The sequence below is a fragment of the Anas platyrhynchos genome, chromosome 5 (genome assembly GCF_047663525.1).
Source record: "Anas platyrhynchos isolate ZD024472 breed Pekin duck chromosome 5, IASCAAS_PekinDuck_T2T, whole genome shotgun sequence".
Taxonomy (NCBI): domain Eukaryota; kingdom Metazoa; phylum Chordata; class Aves; order Anseriformes; family Anatidae; genus Anas; species Anas platyrhynchos.
The window spans coordinates 58,827,473-58,846,329 of record NC_092591.1 but is presented as its reverse complement, the minus strand read 5'-3'; the positions used below and the strand labels follow the sequence as shown (position 1 = coordinate 58,846,329).

Here is an 18,857-nt window from a genome sequence, read left to right as displayed (position 1 = left end):
ACCTGCGCTAATTTAGTGGTTGATTTAGAAGCCCTTAACGTTTTCTTGTTGTATGCTTTACCATTCATTTTGATCTTAGACACTGACGTCCCTCCACTTTTTGTCTTTGAATCCCGAGTGATGACTGTCAGTTCAGGAAAGTTTTCCAAAGCATTCTTTAAAGAGAGCATATAATGGAAGAGGATTATGAAAAATTCAACAACAGTTGTTAGACTGCTGATAACTTTTCAAAGAAAAATAGGTAATTTGAGTGCACTCTATTATAAAACAATTTATTCTTCCCAAAGATCCAATAAAAAAAACCTATCAGATCAAGCAACCATACACAGTTTGAAAAAACATGTCCACCTGGTTGTTTGCTACTGTAATTTTTCAAGACAAGATCCTCTTGTTGTGTCTCAGGTATTATGCGTTTCTTTTATTAAAGTAAAAAGATGGCTCCAGTAGGCTATTTTTATCTTTCAAAATTGATTTCCATCCCATTTCTACACAAGAATCTCTAAGGCCAAGTTAGTCAGAGATAATTAATAACTACACAGGTAGAGGAAGTCTGCCAGTTGCAGGAGAAATATCATGCCTATCCATCTTCATGGATTTTGTCCCAGCTTTTGTAAAACACAGATTCACTGTATCTCATCACATCTGTAAGGTTAGAAAAGCTTATGCATGGTGAATTAGATGACCAGTTCAAAAAAGCACAAGCTTCTAAGACATTAACTCATTGGTGAAGTACATTTCTACAAGCTTCAGTACCGCATTACTTCCATGAGCAAATTTGAGTACAACTTTGTTGTACTGTGTTCGCAGCCACTTTGAAATAGTCATGTTATGCTGTATAATCTGGTCACTGAGAAAATATATCTAGTTAAATTAACATATAGATTTCTTTGTATACAAAGAAATATTTTTACTGGACATATTAGTCCAGTATATATCACAGAATCATAGAATCGTTCAGGTTGGAAAAGACCTCTAAGATATCTAATTTAACCTAGTACTGCCAAGTCCACCACTAAACCATGCCACTGATTTCCACACCGAGACATTTCTTCAAGACCTCCAGGGATCGTGACTCAACCACATCCCTGGGCAGCCTGTTCCAACGCCACACAACCCTTTCAGTAAAGAAATTTCTCCTCATCTCCAGGCTAAACCTCCCCTGGTGCAACTTGAGGCCGTTTCCCCTTGTCTTCACACGTGGTGCTTGGGAGAAGAGCCCGATGCCCACCTCGCTACAGCCTCCTTTAAGACAATTGTAAGGTACAATAATATAGGTAGACATGTATGTCCAATACAAAACATGCATATAAGAATATATTAATAATATAGGCTAAGGTGCTAAATTTCAACTACTGAGATAAAATATGAAGTTGACTATTGTATTTAAAAAAAAACAAACAGTACTAATATTCAGTAACTTCCCCTATCTATAATCTCTTAGCACTTTATATACATCAGCCGTTTTTCTCTTCACTAAAAAAAGCTCTCAACAGAAAGCTATAAAACATATTGTACAAAATAACAGTTGCATACTAGTAGCAGTAATCTCGACTAGCTAACCTGTCTGTGTACAATATTCATAGCAAATAACTTTAAATTGGAATCACTTCTATAGGTTTAAACTAGTTTTTCTATCCACTGGAATAGCCTTCCTGAAGGCAGACTCCAAGTATCAGGGAGCTTTGGCCATTTCTGCCTTCCTCTGGAGAATTCCTATTAACCAGAAGAGTCCACATGGCTAAAGCACTGACCTGAAACAGTCAAATTTGAATTGGAATGAAGAATCAAATACTAGTGATTTCTGCATCTCTGAAAGCAGAAGACAGAAAATGGTAACAATTATTTCCAAATAAATTCACACAGTTCAGCTAAGATGCTTAATTTACTGAGCTTCCAATAAAGCAAAAATATTGTTTTTTCATTATGTTTACAATGAACACACCCAAAGGATGTGACAAACTGTTAGAACTACAAAGAATGCTACAGGCAAAACTACCAAACACTAACTGCTAACTTCAGTGTCCAATTTTATTAGTAATACAGTGCTAAAATATCCTGTATTAACTCTATCTAGTGGGGAAAAAAAATCATTTCATCCATGCTTATTAATGCAGAATATTAAAAATATTTCAAACTGTATGATACTCACACTAATGGTAATTTTCACTTATTACTGCAATGCCTTATTCAGCTGGAACAGCAGCAAGCTTTATTAATTATTACGTTAATGTGAATCTTAAAGAGTATCAAAAGTTTTCTCACCAACACAAACAGACGTGATGACAAATAAGTGTTTCATTTTTATCCGTAACATTAATCCAAGTACAAGCTGGGACCCTCATACCAGAAGACAAAAACAAAAGGCTTTTTATCTTGCAGTTTACATCACAAGCAGACCCCTTCCTTACACCCAGAATTCCATTAACTTGCCTGCAGCTTATAACGTGAAATACAGGCCAAAGCTAACTTGAGAGATATGATTCATAATCTGCCCCTGAGCAATCACACAAAGCTATTTTATTAGTTATGAACACCAACTGAATAAGAAGCTGTAATTACATGCTAGTATTACAGAAGATACTAGTATTTTTCCCTACGTCCTGCCTCTCTGAGACTGTGTTATATTTTAAAAAATACGCAGCCCTCCTTATGCCTTCCTACTTTAAGGAGGCTGACACATGAAATTCTGTTCAAACAGGAACAAACTGTACAGCTGTTGGGAAAACAACATAACTAATGATAAAAAAGGTGAAGAATTAACGCAAATTTAAACTGTTTCACTGGTCGATGATGTTCTCCTCCCTGAAACGAAGTCACTTACTGTCCCACAAGACTTATCAGGAATGGTTTGTAGAAAAAGATCTTTCGGAGATTTCATGATGAAAATGCAGAACTGACTTACGTGCTGTTATCTTTTTTCTCACCTAGCTCTCTGCACACAGCAGTAGAGAGAGAATTAATTCTCCAAGAAATGTTTCTGTACTGTAGAAATAAAGGAAATGAGAAGGACAGGCAAAAGAACAAGCTTAGTCTGGTGGTGTGTATGGACAGGTCTGCTCTAGTGCTGTTGGTCTCAAAACCACTGCAGGAAGAAATAATCAGTCCAACTATAGACATTGACAACTACGTCTCAGACATGAGTGGAAAAAAAAGAGTCTTAATTTACTTGACTGCGCTTTCAAAATCTGCATTCTTGCCTCTGTGTGTGGGAACCACAGGAACCACAGTGATTGTTCTCCCCTTTACTTTCTCTCTACTGAGATTGTACAGTTACTCTCTTCCCTGTCTCCAGATCTGTTGTTTATTTATTACTGTGTCTAAGTTACTGTAATACAGGCTTGTTATTCAAACTTCTCCCAAACCTCCATGCTGAATGTACATGAAACAGTGCACGAGCAAGTTGCTCTCTACTCTTTCTGTCTTGGTTTTAAGCTACTCTGTTAAGGTACCTCCTTCAAAGAGGTCCAGAGACTTGCTTGACAGCGCAGCTACTTAACGTAAAAGTTTAAGATTTTTAGGCAATACAATCACTTAGTCAAAAACTCTAGAAGGACAACAAACATTTTATTTTAACAAACTTGAGAAATTTAAAAGGAGAAGTGTTTGAAAATGAACCAGGAAGCATGGTGAGAAAAACCAGAATTTCAGCTTCGCAGTATAAACTTCTTGATCACAAATGGTCTCCAAATGCCACACACAAGCACTGAACGTAGAGCATCTCTTTCAAATTCATATTCACTTCTGTTACATATTTGCCTTGGGTTTTTAGTTACACCTGCATGGTATGCATTCAGTGACTGTCTTATAACATTACTTTAAAGACCCTAGAATTTAAAAAAGAATACCTTGAAAGTATGATCCAAGCGTAGTTTGGAAAGCAGCCTTTTCCTATTGTCATTCAGCATGCCATCAATTTTTCTCATATGAGGCAAAAGTAGCTCATCTAAAAGATAATTGAAAAAAGTAACAGTTGATTATTAAGAGAAACATGGTAATATGAGCTCAAACTCATTTTAAAAGTTAGAGAAAACAGTTTGTTTTTTTTTGATCAGCCCAATAAACTGGTCTAGATATTATGCAGCTTAATTGCTGACTGCGGTCCAGCTCCTTCTCTGACTTTTCTTTATTGAAAGGGAAAAATAAGACAGAGCAATAAAAAGAATAAATCTCAAAGATAACTTTAAACCATTTCCTAAATAATCTACTGTGCAATACAACTGGAAGGTTTATGAAGATGAAATATACATATATTTGACATACATTATTCCCTCTTACAAGAAATGACCCTGCTGGCATTTATAACAGAGGTATTTGGGCAAAGTGCTTGCTGACAGAAGTTACCTGATAAACAACTTTAGGATGAAAAATATACACCTGGACATAGGTATGTGGCCACGGATGAAAATTTACAGCTCAGTGTGGAGTCTTATTTATAGTCAATTTCTTTGCTTTTAGTGGGACTACTGACAGAAATCACAGGGTATAAATCTGTGAGGTAAGTGTACACTGATGCACAACCTGAGCAAACCAGGAAAGAGGAACCTATATATATATATATTTTTTTCTTCCAGGTAAACTGAATATAACGCAAATAAAAACAACAGCTTCCAACTGAATAGGTGAAATGATCAGTCTTACAAGGACATTTAACTTCAAACATGAGTATTTTGTTAAATTCTGAGAAATAGAATAGTTTTTTTTATTTGGCTTCTGGAGTCCACTACAGCAGATAAATCCATCAAACATTTTCTTCTTAAAGGAAAATTGGAATAAATATATCTGTGATCAGAATTTCAAGGTTTCAGAGTTTGAAAAAACGACTTTTTATAGTATTAAGAATCATAACTACTTATTTATGAGGGTATTTCTTTATAAGAAAGCAAGCACATACCTGAAACACCATAGCTTCAAATAAATGTTTTGTAAGATCTTGAGACAATAACAAAGAGCTCAGTTCTGACAAGTGTAACGCAGCAGAGCAGACAAAAAAGTATTTCTAAATTGCTTTGCTTCCTCACCGAGACAGCACAGATAGATACATTTATATAAGCATGCATATCTAACCTAACCTGAATTGAAACTGTATTACGTTAAACAGTAAATACCCTGCATAAATATGGCATGAAACCAAAATTGAAATAAAAAACACTGCAGTACCAAAGCCACCCTGAATCTCTGAAAAAGTGTTAGAAAATCCAAACTGCAAACAAATTGCAGTCATTTACACGAAATTATCTTCATGTTTTTAAACATTTTTTTTTTTAAAATTTGGTTTGCTTTTTAAAAACATTTGCCTTACTGATTAATAACCTTGAATTTTGATAAAAACATACAAATTTTAAACATACTGTACCATTGCTTTTTTCCAAGGCTTGCATTGTGTCTGGATCCAAAGCAATGCTAACAAGCAACTCCATATAGCTCTTAAAGGTCTCTTTCATAGCCCTTGTGTTCAAAAAGCGAGTAACAAAGGGAGCTGGAGGTACAAGCTCTGAAAAATTAATTGGAATACTGTGACTTATTTTTCTTAAGGATTCGGCAAATATCTGTGTTTTACAAAACTGAAGGCTTTCTCTCTCAAAACTTAAGTGACCCCTACTGGCATCCCAAGAGATTAAAACCCAATGCAGTCAGAAATAACAGCCAAACTATGCACACGTTAAAACAGTTATGACCAACAATGTACAAATGGTACATTTTGCTAGAATCTGTATAACTACTGGCGACTATCAGCATGCAGGTGATCATATTTTAGGGTATTTAGACACTTATTTTTATATTATTGCAGATGAAAGCCTAGAGAAAAGGGATAATGAATAACTTCAGTCAAGCCAAGTGTGCTAAGCAGAGGTTTCATGTGAATGCAAGTGTACCCTAAGGCTGCAAAACTAAGTCACCCAACACCAACAATTAAAGAGCACTAATGTCATTTAGAAGCCTGTGTACTACTGACACTCCCTCCTCTCCCCGAGATTTCTGCATTTCTACAGGTAGACTTCAGCTTTTAAATATGGCTAAGTCTGCTTGAAGCACGTTATTTTAAGCATGCAGCCTTCAGCAGAGGCACTGTTCCAATGCATCGGCCATAACTCATCAATATTTCAAAGTCACAGAGCATGCTTTGGAAATAAGAGTAATACAGTGCATGGTTACTACACAGCGCAGCTTCGAACATACAGAAAATAAACAAAACAAAAATGCAAAAAGCACTGTATGCCTGCGACCACAGGTAACCTCTATAAACAGAGCACACTTCAAAAAAAAAACTTTCTGTTCTAGAGTAGTACTGCAAGCTCCATGCCTCAAAGTTCTAAGACACTGTGAATGTCGTAAGAGCAAGTGTGCTCAGCTGGCTACATCTGAACAGCTGGCATTCAGAAAAGCAAGCAATGAAGCAGCCAGAAGTCAACTCCTTTTCCCTTCAGGGGTTTTCATAAAACAACAGCAACATCTGAATTCTGCCTACATGTGCATCCAGACAGGCATCGCAGGCATGTTACTTTAAACAGAACGTCAAGTTGCAATGGAAAATTAATGAAGAATGTGATTATTGAGATGTAATCTAAAGTCAAATCAGCTTCTTCTGAAACTGAACCAGTCTTAGAAAGCAAGCAGTAAGAACATATTTAATTGATAAACTACAGTTGAGGTAACTTCTGCTGCACACATGAATTCATACATAAAAGCAGTATCCTCACTCACCATCCTCATCGCTCTGTGCTTCTGGTGAAGAATCAGACTGGGAAGATGAAAACTCCTCTTTCCACTTTTTCCTTTTCTTTGGTGGTGGTTCAGCCTTTACCTTTGGCTGTTTAGCTTTGGGTTTCACAGAAGAGACTTTTGTTGCTGTTGGTTTTGGTGTTGGTGGATCAGGGGTTTTGTTGTTGCTACCACTAGGTTTGCAATGAATAGTCCTGCAATATTATGGACAAGATCTTTATCAAAAGAATTACCATACAAATTCTGATTTTAATAGAAGAGTGGTAGGCTTATTTAACCAGAAGATACTCCCTGTGGATTACATATACTTGTTTCACCGTTACAGGAATGGACAGGCACAGGGAGTACAAATTGCCCAATGTTAGTAGTATCTATGAGCTACAGAAGACTGGAGCTAATATTAAAATCGACCATTTAATGAAAAAAAAAAAAAAATCAGACTTCATAGACTTGAAAAAATAATAGTACTTAACGAGCTTTGCTGACAAAGTGAATTTGGGATACTGTATCAACACAAAGATAAGCAAGTACACCACCCAGGCAGAAACATAGGATCTTGAAGACTGCAGTAAGAAGACAGACTACTCTTCTTTCTCTACCCAGCACTCAAACCAGGAAAACAAATGGGAAATTTAATATCATAAATACAAAGTTACATATATTTTAGAACCAACATGAATTTCTCACAACCTGAGAGCTCATCTCCTGGAAACAACAGAAGAAAACTGTGATGTAGCCAGGTGCCAGGGAAGTATCGATGCAATGCAGTTTTGAGAACATGGGAGAAATACGTTTCTGGGAAGTGTTAAGCAAGATTCTTCATTCAAATGGGAAAGCAATGAAGTGTACTACAGAAACGTTAGTATCTTCTGGGCTATTTGTGAGTAATTCTAGTCAAATCTCAGAAATGCAGATTCCAAACCGAAATGGGTGGAGGCAATAGATACTAGAATCATTAGAGGAATGGAAAAAGCCTGCCTTAGAAGAGAAAAATTTGAAGAGCTTGATTAATCCAGCTTAGTGAAACCAGAACCAAGATGGAATGTGACTGCTCTCCAGAAATATCATACAGTAAGACACACAGTAAGAACACCAGGGAAAGAGAGAAATAAAAGCCAAAAAAACATCATTGAAAAAAGAACATATGGATAGCTAATTTTGATCATGTTTTGGCTAAAAGACAGGATTGTTTCAGAGCACTAGAGGAACAGGTCCTGGAACAGACTTCTGTGGCCCAAAACAAAAAAAAGGGATCGTCAAAACTCCAGGTAATTTTAAGAAGATCATGATCATTTTACAAAATTGGTTATCTGATAAAAGTGCCTTCTCTAAGAGTGCAGAACTGGAGCTCAAGACCCAGTCATTTCCTGAATGAAGAGTACTGTACTTTTTTTTCTGTATTGTTCACTAACATCTGGCAAACAAAAATACCTGCATTACATTATAATTATTGAAAAGCCATATAAAGAGAAAAGCTTCAGATAGCATCTGAAGATGTGGGAAGATATAATGAGCTCAGCATTCAAGCATGAAAAGGTTTGTGTAATGCAGATTCTGTAATCCTTTGCAAATGCACAGTCAAATGCCAAAACAAAATGCAATAGCAAAGCTTTAGCAAGTGAGTGACAGTGAAAACACTCTCAGAAGGAAGGTGGCAGAGGAAATCCCAGAGATAGCCAAAGGACTCTGAGGGAGACGTGGTCATTCCATTTTGCAGGACCAGCACTGTACTTACTAGAATCATCAAAACCATAACTGTTTGCTTTATGTTCTTTACCTGGCTTTCCAAAAAGGCATTTTTGTTTGGTGGTTTAAAAGCAATACTACCAGAATATTGATTTCAGGGCATGGATATGGAATTATGAGGGATGATTTACTGAGATAAGGCTTTTGGAGTGGGCTGACAGGTAGGGAAGGTACAGTAAGAAAATTAAATATATCCTCACTGTACAAGAGCATAAATGTCAAGGGAAAGCATCATTGTAACAACCAATTTCAACAAAGAACTTCTGTTTTTAAATTATGTTTCCAGGCTTGAGAACGAAACCTAACCTGCAAAAAGCATGGAATGGGAGAAAACAACATCAAAAAAAAAAATCTTTATGCCTGTAGGCTTCTATCCACATACTGAATAACAGGGCAAAAGAGCACAAAAAGGCACAGCATGTGGAGCCGTAGGATCTCTGAAATGAATGATTATTGCAGTCCACTGATTCCAGGTAAAGAATTGTCTTGATCTGATAGTAATTTATATCTCATTTGTTATAACAAAACACAGTTTTGCATTTCCAACTGAAAGATGAATTAATGTAGCACTGAGTTCTAAGTCTTGTTTATTAAAATAGGTATGTTCTTAATACAAAAACAATGTGACAAAATGAAAAACAAACTGAAATACAATACCTTGCTGACTGTACAGGCTTGCTTCGTGGTTTTTTTGAACAGACTCTGACATATTCCTTCTTGTTTGCATTTTCAATGAACTTCACATAGACTCGTTTGTATTTTGTTTTTGCATCCCCAAAATACCCAAGATACTAGAAAAAAATTATGATTTAATATACATGCTGCTTCTGTTAAGTAGAATTATTCAGTTTAACAATTTAAATAGTAAAGAAAAATGTTTAAAAGTCTGTTAATATACAAAGATGATCTATTCTATAGCAGTTATAACCTAAGAGGGATTCCCCAACAGATTTCCAAATAATGCTTAAAACAAGAAAATAAGTCAAGAAGTACTTTGGGCATTAATTTTCTCCTTTTATTTAACACACCACACCTCCACGTGTTACTGCAAAAAAATTACCTCTGACGAATGGCTGCCTCTTGAAATGCTATGCTATCCTTCCCACAGTGGAAAGCAGTTGATTCACAAGCCTGCTCCCACTTAACTTTATTCCAGTTGAAAAAACTTGTTCCTTTACCCAGACTGAGTGATACGAAAGAACCCATGCTGGAAAGCCAAGAGTCTACCCTTAATATATTTAGAAAGAACTTTAGATTAGGAAGAAATCAAACTTTTTTTTTTATTGCAATAATGTTATGCCAGAATCACATTTTAATTTCTTTCTCAGCCTTCCATTAAGTAAATTAGTTGCCATGAAGCCTCATGAGGAATTTTTTGACTCACACTGTTAGTAGCAGCAAACTCTCTCTGTCCATCTCGCACTTCAGGAACAAACTTTTGCAATAAGGCCTTCTGTACTTTCCAAATAGCTGGAGGCTCCTTTCCAGTTTGCAAAGCAACCTGTAAGAACAGAAGATTATTTGCCTGTAATGGTGCTTGTTTTTCTCCCAGATGTGTGTTTGTGCATTCTACTTTAACAAGTTACCCAGGAATAAAATAGAAACAGGTCATTCAAATTCCAAGTTCTTAGTTAATGGATGTAATTTACATTAAGATAGCATTACATGAACTACAAGAAGCCTTAAGAGCCACAAATATTACCTTCAGAGGAATGAAGCTGTGCCAACAAGCTTCACCTATGCTGCAATGTCAGAACTACAGCACCACGCAACCAAGCCACAAAATGGTATTTCTCAAAGTGACACTTTCCCTACATATATATTTTTTAACCGTTTTACTTATTTTTTTGGGGTAACACAAATGTAATAATCACAACAAGCAGCAGAAAAAGCTTGTAGGTTCCTTGAGATTCTGTGGCAGAAGTCCACACTACCTGTGAAATAACAGCATGATGCTTACAGTAAGGTGAAAAAGGAGAGTTCCACTCAAATTAGTGTACCAGAGTTTATACTTTTTGTTCAACTTTAACTGTAAAAAAAAGTTTGGATTTTTTTTTATTCAAATAGTTTAAGAAATAAATTATGTTAAAAACAGATTTGTAATTATTACCTCGAATAAGAGTTCTCTATAAATCCTACATGCAAACTACTAACTTAAAAACTTTCTTTTTCTAAAACATAATCGAGTACAGATGCTTTCTCCAAGGAGTGTTTAAATAACTGAAGAAATATATACTACAAAGATTAAAATTCAAAATCTCATAACAGTATTTGCATAGTTTTATAAATGACAAGGGAATGTTTTATTTTAGAGCTGGTAACACTCATGCGATAAAGCTACATGAATTAATTTAAAGCTTAAGCTCAAGAGGATGAACACAGACAAATAATGAAGAGCATCAGAAATTGAAAATAAAAGTACTACTAGATATGATAGGAGCAAAAGAATAGGCACACATGCATTAGAATTTGAGATAGAGACCCCAAGAAACAGAAGTCAAGGATAACACAACCTTTCCATAAACTCAAAAGAGCTGTACTGGTTCCATATGGAAGCCATTTCTGATTAGAACAGCAAATAACCTCCTCCAAAAAAAAAAAAAAAGAAAAAAAAGACAATTCCAAGACCATCTGCAAAAATCCAAGAGCCATTTCTTCAATACCATACTCCTGAGAACCTACTACTATCTTCAAATAATAAATAGATAAATAAATGGAACTCCAAGTTCTAACAAAAGTTACCAGGACGGAGATTTACATTATTATATATACACCTTATAAAATGGATCAAGTACATTCAAAACATATTCATAACCCACATCAGAAAGACACCTTTGAAGTAGTTTGGCAGCAAATAGAGCAGAAAACCAATCCGTAGCCTTTCCACCTTCAGCAGTTTTTTGAGGATAAGTCATGGAGCTCTTTCGGTGTGTTTTTGTTTGATTTTTGTTTTACGCTCAACTTAAGCATTGAGATTACCTTTAGTGTCTCTATATCTTCAATCTTCACTACAAATTCGTCACGTTCTCTGTACATGCCCTCTCCTCCACTGTCCGTATTCTCCTCATCAGTACTTCCTTCTATTGCAACAGTTGACTGTATTTTTGCTAATTGGTCTGAAGCCCCAGCATCCTGTTGAGCTACTTTTAAGGGGTCGGCTGAACTCATTTTCTCCTGCATACTGACTACAGGAGCCGTCGTCTGCGGTGATTCCTGCTTTATAACAGCAGTAGTGGCAGCAGCATTAACAACCGCCACTTTTTCAGCTTCTGAAGCAAAAAAAAAAAAACAAAAAACAAAACAACAAACAAACAAACAAATTTTAGTTAGATTTAGTTATCAAGGATTAGCAACATAAGATGAGAACTATTTTTTTTCTTTTACAATCCCTATAAAAAGCAAATTTTCTGAAATCACTTGTTTAGGAGTTAAATGGGAGCTTCACCTTGGTCACAACATTAACAAAATCAAAATACTGTACACGTCTGTTTGTATTTAACTTGAGCCCGTTACCATCTAGAAACGACAACAATGAATGCCCCAGAAAACAATTTTATAGTTAACAGACACGTTCAACAGGAATACTGCTGTGCATTGTGTGACCATACAAATACAATAATAAAAAACTTATAACACTGAATCTTGTTTCCAGTCTGCTGACAGGTAAAGACTTCATAAATTGAATTAAAGAAAGCGAAAGATGCATGAAACATGAGAACATTTGCTCTATGACTTTTGGACATTTATCATTTATATCTGGTAGTAAAGCAACTGGAAGTTTCAGATTGGGATTAAAATACCCTAATAATTTTTAGAATTAACAGTGGTGAGCAATGAGAACTGAGATGAAACAAATAAGGGAATTCTTCTGTATGCACCAGAGCCAAAGGAAACTCCAAGCTTTCAAAATAATTATTCTTTCCCCCTGGAAAAAAATATAATCCTTTTAGGTATTACTTTATACTCTTTCATACAGTTTATATACATTATATTTATTTTTATACATTTTAACATTGTTTTTACATTGACTTGCTATTCTACAAATCAAATTAAATAAGCTATAGGTTACTTATTAATTTGCTTAGAAACTGGCTTCAAATTTAAGATAGCCATTTTGAAGTGTAACAACTATAGTTAGTTGATGATTTAATTGTTGAAAAACAGAAAAAAGATGCAACCTTTTGATAAAAATAATCCAAAAAATAAATATCAAATTAATGTGTCAATACAAAAATTACATACCCCATGTGAAGATTCATTAAAGCAACTCAAGCAAAATTGTTAAGCAATTAAAGACTTTTCTGGATATATAACATCACATTATTATACATATGCTATTTTTATTTGTTCACTAAAGACTATAACAGCCTTAATTAGATATAGTCCTATTAGTTCCCCAAGTAATATTTACATGTTCTTCAGAACAGTAGATAAATGTACATACACTACTTAATACTAACCACAAGTAACTTAATACTAACCACAAGTAATCCATACTTATGTGCAAAAACAGACAGGAGAGGGAATTACCAGAAAATCTGCAAAAACACTAGCATGTAGGAAAGAAGCCATTATTAAGCATGTTGTATTTTGTACAGTCTTGTACATAACAAAACAGAAAGGCGAGTTAATGAAGCGGCTGGTGGAAGTATTACATCCTTATGAACAATAAAGAAGACACAATAACATTGTAGAAGAAATAATTACAAAAAATAATGTCCATGCAACAACTTTGAAATATTTCCTTAGGAAGCTGTACACAGAACATGATTTATTAAAGTTAACATATTCAGGAAGAGAAGCTCAAACCATAGCACTGTCCACATTTTGGCTTTCTAGGGGGAAAAAATGTTGCTTTCTTGTTTAAAACTCTTATTACGTTGAAAGGTTTTCTCTCTTGGATGTATTAGTACAGTTGTGTGATCAACTAGGTAGTGACTGATGTCACTGAAGACATCTCTCTAGGCAAAAATATGCTGCATGCCAAATACTTCAAAAAACAAAGCAACATCAGCTAAAAGCTATGAACACTGAAAACATATTACATCTGTGCTGTATGACACAAGTGAAACTGAAAAGCCAAATACATCAGAAACCAGCTAGCACTGTCATCAGTGGTTGCTGCCCGTCCTCCTGCCCAGAACAACCCTTTCCAGCTTTTGTTCTTTCGTTAGCAATATCTCAACACAAGGGCACAACGCTCCTCACAAATACTGCTGAAATCAAAGCCAAGTGGTTCCCATCTTGGACATGGCTAGCTAAACTAGCGCTTAGTTTACAAGCATAACAATTGCTTTCACAATTGCTTTTACAAACATATTCTGGGCAGCTCCAGCATCACAGAAAGCACACACTTATCTCCACCCAGGAGGAACTTAGCATTTGCTGATGGCAATTGTTAACATGTTCTCTTGCTAGAATTCTTTGAAAATTGATTTAAAACCACTGGCCATGGTGGTTTGTTGAGGTTTAGGGATGACAACCACACTTCACATTCTAAACCAGAGAAGAGAACAGACACATCATTCCAAGCCCAAGTTAAAGTCGTTTTTCAGCATTAGAAGAGTCCTGCCCAAACAGCATGAAAAAGTTTACGTGTGCATTTTCCGACTGTAGACAGCACTAGTTTAGTTCATACTCAGCACAACTTTTGAACAGAACTCTTAGTTATGGCTGGATTAAAAACAAAGCAAATCAAGACCTTTACCTGAATTAACGAAAGCTAAAATATTTCCGTTTCCCCCCCGTCAGCTACACAACTCTCCAGCATATGCGCTCACACGAACTGTTTTACCTGATTTGTTCTTTCTGTCAGAAGTATCATCAAGGGCTGACAATGCAGTGGAGATGCTCTTCTGAAGATCGTGGTTCCCCCCCACTGAATCATCCTCATCAGAAGAAAACGAAGGCAATGTTTCCAAATTCTTCTTGAGTTCCTCATCAACTTTTTTGGTTGGACTTTCTGCACTGACCTCGGCAGCTACAGGTGCTGCTGCTGGCTGAGGCTTTGTGGAGGGTTGTAGGCAAGGGCCGCGAACTATTTGGGTAACTGGTCGCCTAGTCCTGTTTGGCATTCGTACAGCTGGAGCTGAAAACTGTTGCCTAGGCCCAGACTTCAGAAAGTCTAAAAAAGATGCGATAAATCCTGTTTTGACTTCAGGTTGCTTTTCTTCAACTTCTTTAATTTTTTGCCTCATTCTTTCCTGATGTTGGTAAGTATCGTAACAGCTTTCAGAAACAGGAGAAGAGTACATCAAACACGAGTCATTTCCTCTCGAATTTTGACGTTTACACTGTCCGCTCCTTTTGTTCTGTTTCTGAATTGCACTGTCATCTTCTGCAGCATTTTTGTTTTGGCTTTTTCCTTTGCTTTTCTTCTTCTGAAGGTTCCCGAGAGTTAAGTCTTGGCATTCTTCTTCAGTTCTACTAATGGGTCCATCTCCACTTGGGGCCACAGGCAGTGGCTGCAACGAATTAACCTTTGACTGGTTACCTGCTACTGTACCATCATCACCACCACCTACATTAAAATCATTCTCTGAAGCAGCACTTTCTTCACTTAGACTCTTACCACTAGAAACAAAGTCTGCCTCTCTTGCATTTAGTGTACCATCAGCAGGAACATCGTTATCTTCTTCAGATTCGTGGCTAATGCTAGACTGTTTCTTCACCGGAACAGCACCTTGTTCTTGATCCTCTTGACCAGGACCAAGAGCAGGAGAGGTCATTCTTATTGGTACATTTTGATCAGAAGTTTCAATGTGTTGTTGATCGAGGTTCACAGGTTTTGCCTTTATTGCTGACACCGGTGTAAGATTTATAGTGATTTGGCCTCCATTCAGAGAAATATTATTTATGCTTGCTGGCTTTCCAACTGGAGAGGCACTGAAAGCAGAAGACACGTGTCTTACATCCATTGATCGGAACTGCGTTTTAGACTCCTCACTGTTTTCAACAGACTGGATTTCTTCTTCGTTAGATGCTGATTTGGCAAAGTCAGATGGTGTCACTCCACAGGCTGCCGCGGTTGCTGCTAAGATATCATCTACATTGGATAATATATTCCTCTCGTCACTGAGAAGCATAGATTCTGGGAAACATATCGAACTAAGAGAAACAAACTGATTTTTTGAATCGTGTTGATTTGTCTGGGTAAAATGATCTTTTGTTGTCAAATGTTGCTGTAGTGGTTTTGAGGGCTCAGAAATGTCCATTTTCATTACTTCTGAGTTCTGAGTGTGAAGCTGCTGCTGAGAATGACCTCCATTACTTTGAATAATATGGCCATCCATCTGAAGGAATGGATGCGTCACCTGCTGAGGACTCTGTATTCTTTGCACTTGTGGTGATGCCTTTGCTTGTCCTAAACCTGACTGCAGTATTGACTGATGAAGAATCTGCAAGTCACAGGTCGACTCCAGAAGTACCTGTGCACTGGGCAAACACAGCTGATGACCGTGCCTTAAAGCATGAGGTTGAACCTGTGGTGGCGTGCTAATGACTTGGCCTTGCTGTTCATGACCTTTATTTTCATGTACCTTATGCATAAGAGAATGTTGCTGGTTTAGTTCTTTAGGACTCACGTTTACTTGTGTTGTTTGCATTAAGTTCGCTGTTTTTTTCATGTCATGGCTTAGGCTCGTGATATGGCCAATGTGCTGGGAAAGCTGTTCCACGGTATTAACCATTCTTTCATCTTTTTTTGCTCCTTGAAGAGCAAGTCCAACAACTTGATCTTCAAGACGAGAGTTACTTCTGATTACGCTTTGAGAGTATCTGTCATCTGCTTTTGAGACCCTATAGGATCCGTCCTGAGCATTGATTTCATCATCAGTTAGCCTTTGGGTGGAGGATTCAAGAGAAGCCTGCTGTTGCAATGCCTGCATATCCTGCATTGACAACTCTTCCTCTTGTTTTGACGAAGCATACAAGTTAGAGTCAGATTTCCTTTTTACGTATGACTTTGTTTCTGAGGAAGGCCTGTTGTTCTGCAGCGTCTGTGAATGAGCTGGGGATGCGAAAGGAGGAGACTGCACAGATGGCAAAAATTTCTGAGACTGTGGCGGGGAGGATTCCTGTGACTGAGAGTTCTGAGAAGAATGTAAAGAAATATAGCTCTGATTAGGACTTGAGCCCGGAAGAGTCTGTATCCGAGGAGACGCGGAAAAAGGAAGAGAAGGCGATGTTAACGTTAAAGACTGCCCTGAAGAATAGCTTTCTGAAGGACTAACAGCTGATAAAACTTGTGATTGAGATGAAAAGCTAACTTGGGATTGGCTAACTGGAGATAAACCCTGAGAGTGACTAGAAGAGTAGCTCTGAGACTGGCTGACCGAAGAAAGTTCCCTTGTTTGCCCAGAGTAGTTCTCATTTGGAACTGACGTCAATACTTGTTCGTTTGAGGAGTAACTTAGAGTTTGACTATCAGAAGTAATGGTTTGCGATTGCCCAGAGAAAGTCAACGTTTTGTACAAGGAGGGCAGCTTCTCGATCTTGCTAGATGAGAAATCCTGTGAGTGACTGACGGGTGACACATTCTGAGACTGGGAAGAAACGTAATTTTGGGACTGGCTGACTGACAGGAGACTTGGGAGCTGTGCTGTAGAATAGATCTGTGCTTGGCCTGTAATGACAGAACTCTGGTTCTGTGCAGTTTTGGCATAGCTTTGCGTCTGCACAGTGGGAGCTACACTTTGAGGTTTGGGGGTCTTCGTTGACCTTGGAGGCTGCTTCGTGGAACAGTTTTTCACTTTTGCTGTGGAAGCAGGCGGAAAACCAAGTGATGGAATTGCAGATGTGTAAGACTGAGCAAGTTCCACCGTGACTTGAGAAGTCTTCTGCTGTGGTCCTCCATTGCTCACCTGAGTAACATCTCCAACTGGACTGCAGGATAATGCTGAGTGCCTAGATGTATCCTGAAAATTAACTCCACTTGTACTTGTTAAATAGCTGTGTAAGGAATGCTGTGAAACAGTCAGTTGAGCCTGAACAGACTGAGTACTTGAAGGCCGCTGATGGTGTTTAATAACACTACATTCTCGCTGAAGTGCTCTATCAATAGAAGCAGTGGAACCGGTAAAGACAGATGTGCTATACGCCTGAGAAACCTGCTGAGTTCCTCCAATGGTTGAAGGCAACAAACTAAACTGAGGTTGCAAAAGATGGGGTGCAGATTCTTGAGCAGAACGATACGTTGACGACTGAGGTGGTATACTGGTACTTAACACAGAACTGCCCAGGCGCTCAAATGTCAAAGCAGTTGGAACAGTGCCTTGTGACGTTTTAATCTGTAATAGAGGATCATGAGTAGTTAAGAGGCCATTCGATGTAGCACTGAAAGTAGTATCTTGAAGAGTAAGAGAAGGGGTAGTAGCAAAGTTTCTACTGCTGAAAGTGTTGGGATGCTGATATGCTGATAAAGCAGATGTTGGTGGAAACGTTCCAGAGGTTGGCAGTGCTCCAGTAACGAATAGTTCTGTGGCTGTTGAGGAATGCATACCTGGAAGAGAAAAAAAAAAATAAATGTAAAGGGACAAAGAACATAAGGGAGCTTTACAAGTTGCAACACTGAATTTCTGTGACTTATTTTATATTAAGCTCTTCCAGCATCTATCAGTATAACCTTCTTTAGAATCAACACACTCCTCAGCAAAAGGAGGCACTCATTGTGGATGCTTTTCACGCTGGAAGTACAGTGCTGCAAGAACTCAAAATTCTACACCTACAGCAAGCTGCTGAGGGAAAATAACTCACATCCTTATGATGCAAATTTTGCATTAAAAAGTCATACAAGACTAATTCTACTTTGAAACCAAAGGCTCTGTATTAGTTTTTATTTGAAATTTAGAAAGAATTACTAGTAAAGGAAAACTGATCAAAAGCTTTAGACTCTTTAAGTATACTGTAAAAAGGCAAAATTACGAAATAAAAATTCTAATAATTAAGAGCAATTTCATCTCCTGCATTTACCCTCACCAATACTTGTGTAACTCACTTTTTATGAAACAGCATTTCAGAGCATACGATGAAATAGCTGAAATTAATTCTCAAAGGAAGGCTTTAACTTACAATACAAAAAAAATACACGATTTACATGTTTTCTTAAGTGAAATACCATAGTTCGATATACCCTGAGACAGCAATTATCTACACAATACAACAACTATCCAACTCAAACATATAATCTTATTTGCACCCAGACATTGCTATCACATCCTTACTTAAACAGCATTTATTAATAGAATATACTACTGCAACTGAAATAAGTTTGTGAAACTCCTTTGCAAGCTTTGAGGCTCACTGCAGCGATCCATATTTTTCGGGGTTTTTCACCCTGAGGCTTACAGGAACTGGTAAAGTTTATGTACTATTTCTCAAGTCTATGAAAGTAA

At 37.2% G+C, this 18,857-nt stretch overlaps 1 protein-coding gene across 5 annotated transcripts in view; it reads right to left on the bottom strand.

The window, feature by feature from the left end:
- Nucleotides 1-18,857, bottom strand: part of QSER1 (glutamine and serine rich 1) — a 46,038-nt gene that overhangs the window by 8,015 nt on the left and 19,166 nt on the right. For 3 of the 5 annotated variants that reach the window (XM_038180508.2, XM_072039219.1, XM_072039218.1), the window contains 8 exons: nt 14,261-17,965; nt 11,446-11,735; nt 9,851-9,967; nt 9,124-9,257; nt 6,703-6,914; nt 5,354-5,491; nt 3,846-3,943; nt 3-155 (listed from right to left, as the gene is read on the bottom strand). In XM_038180508.2, coding sequence (XP_038036436.2) covers nt 3-155; nt 3,846-3,943; nt 5,354-5,491; nt 6,703-6,914; nt 9,124-9,257; nt 9,851-9,967; nt 11,446-11,735; nt 14,261-17,965 — 4,847 coding nt within the window. Of the gene's footprint in view, nt 1-2; nt 156-1,776; nt 1,810-3,845; nt 3,944-5,353; nt 5,492-6,702; nt 6,915-9,123; nt 9,258-9,850; nt 9,968-11,445; nt 11,736-14,260; nt 17,966-18,857 lie in introns of those variants that run through there. The other 2 variants (XM_072039217.1, XM_072039216.1) reach the window with 2 other exon arrangements.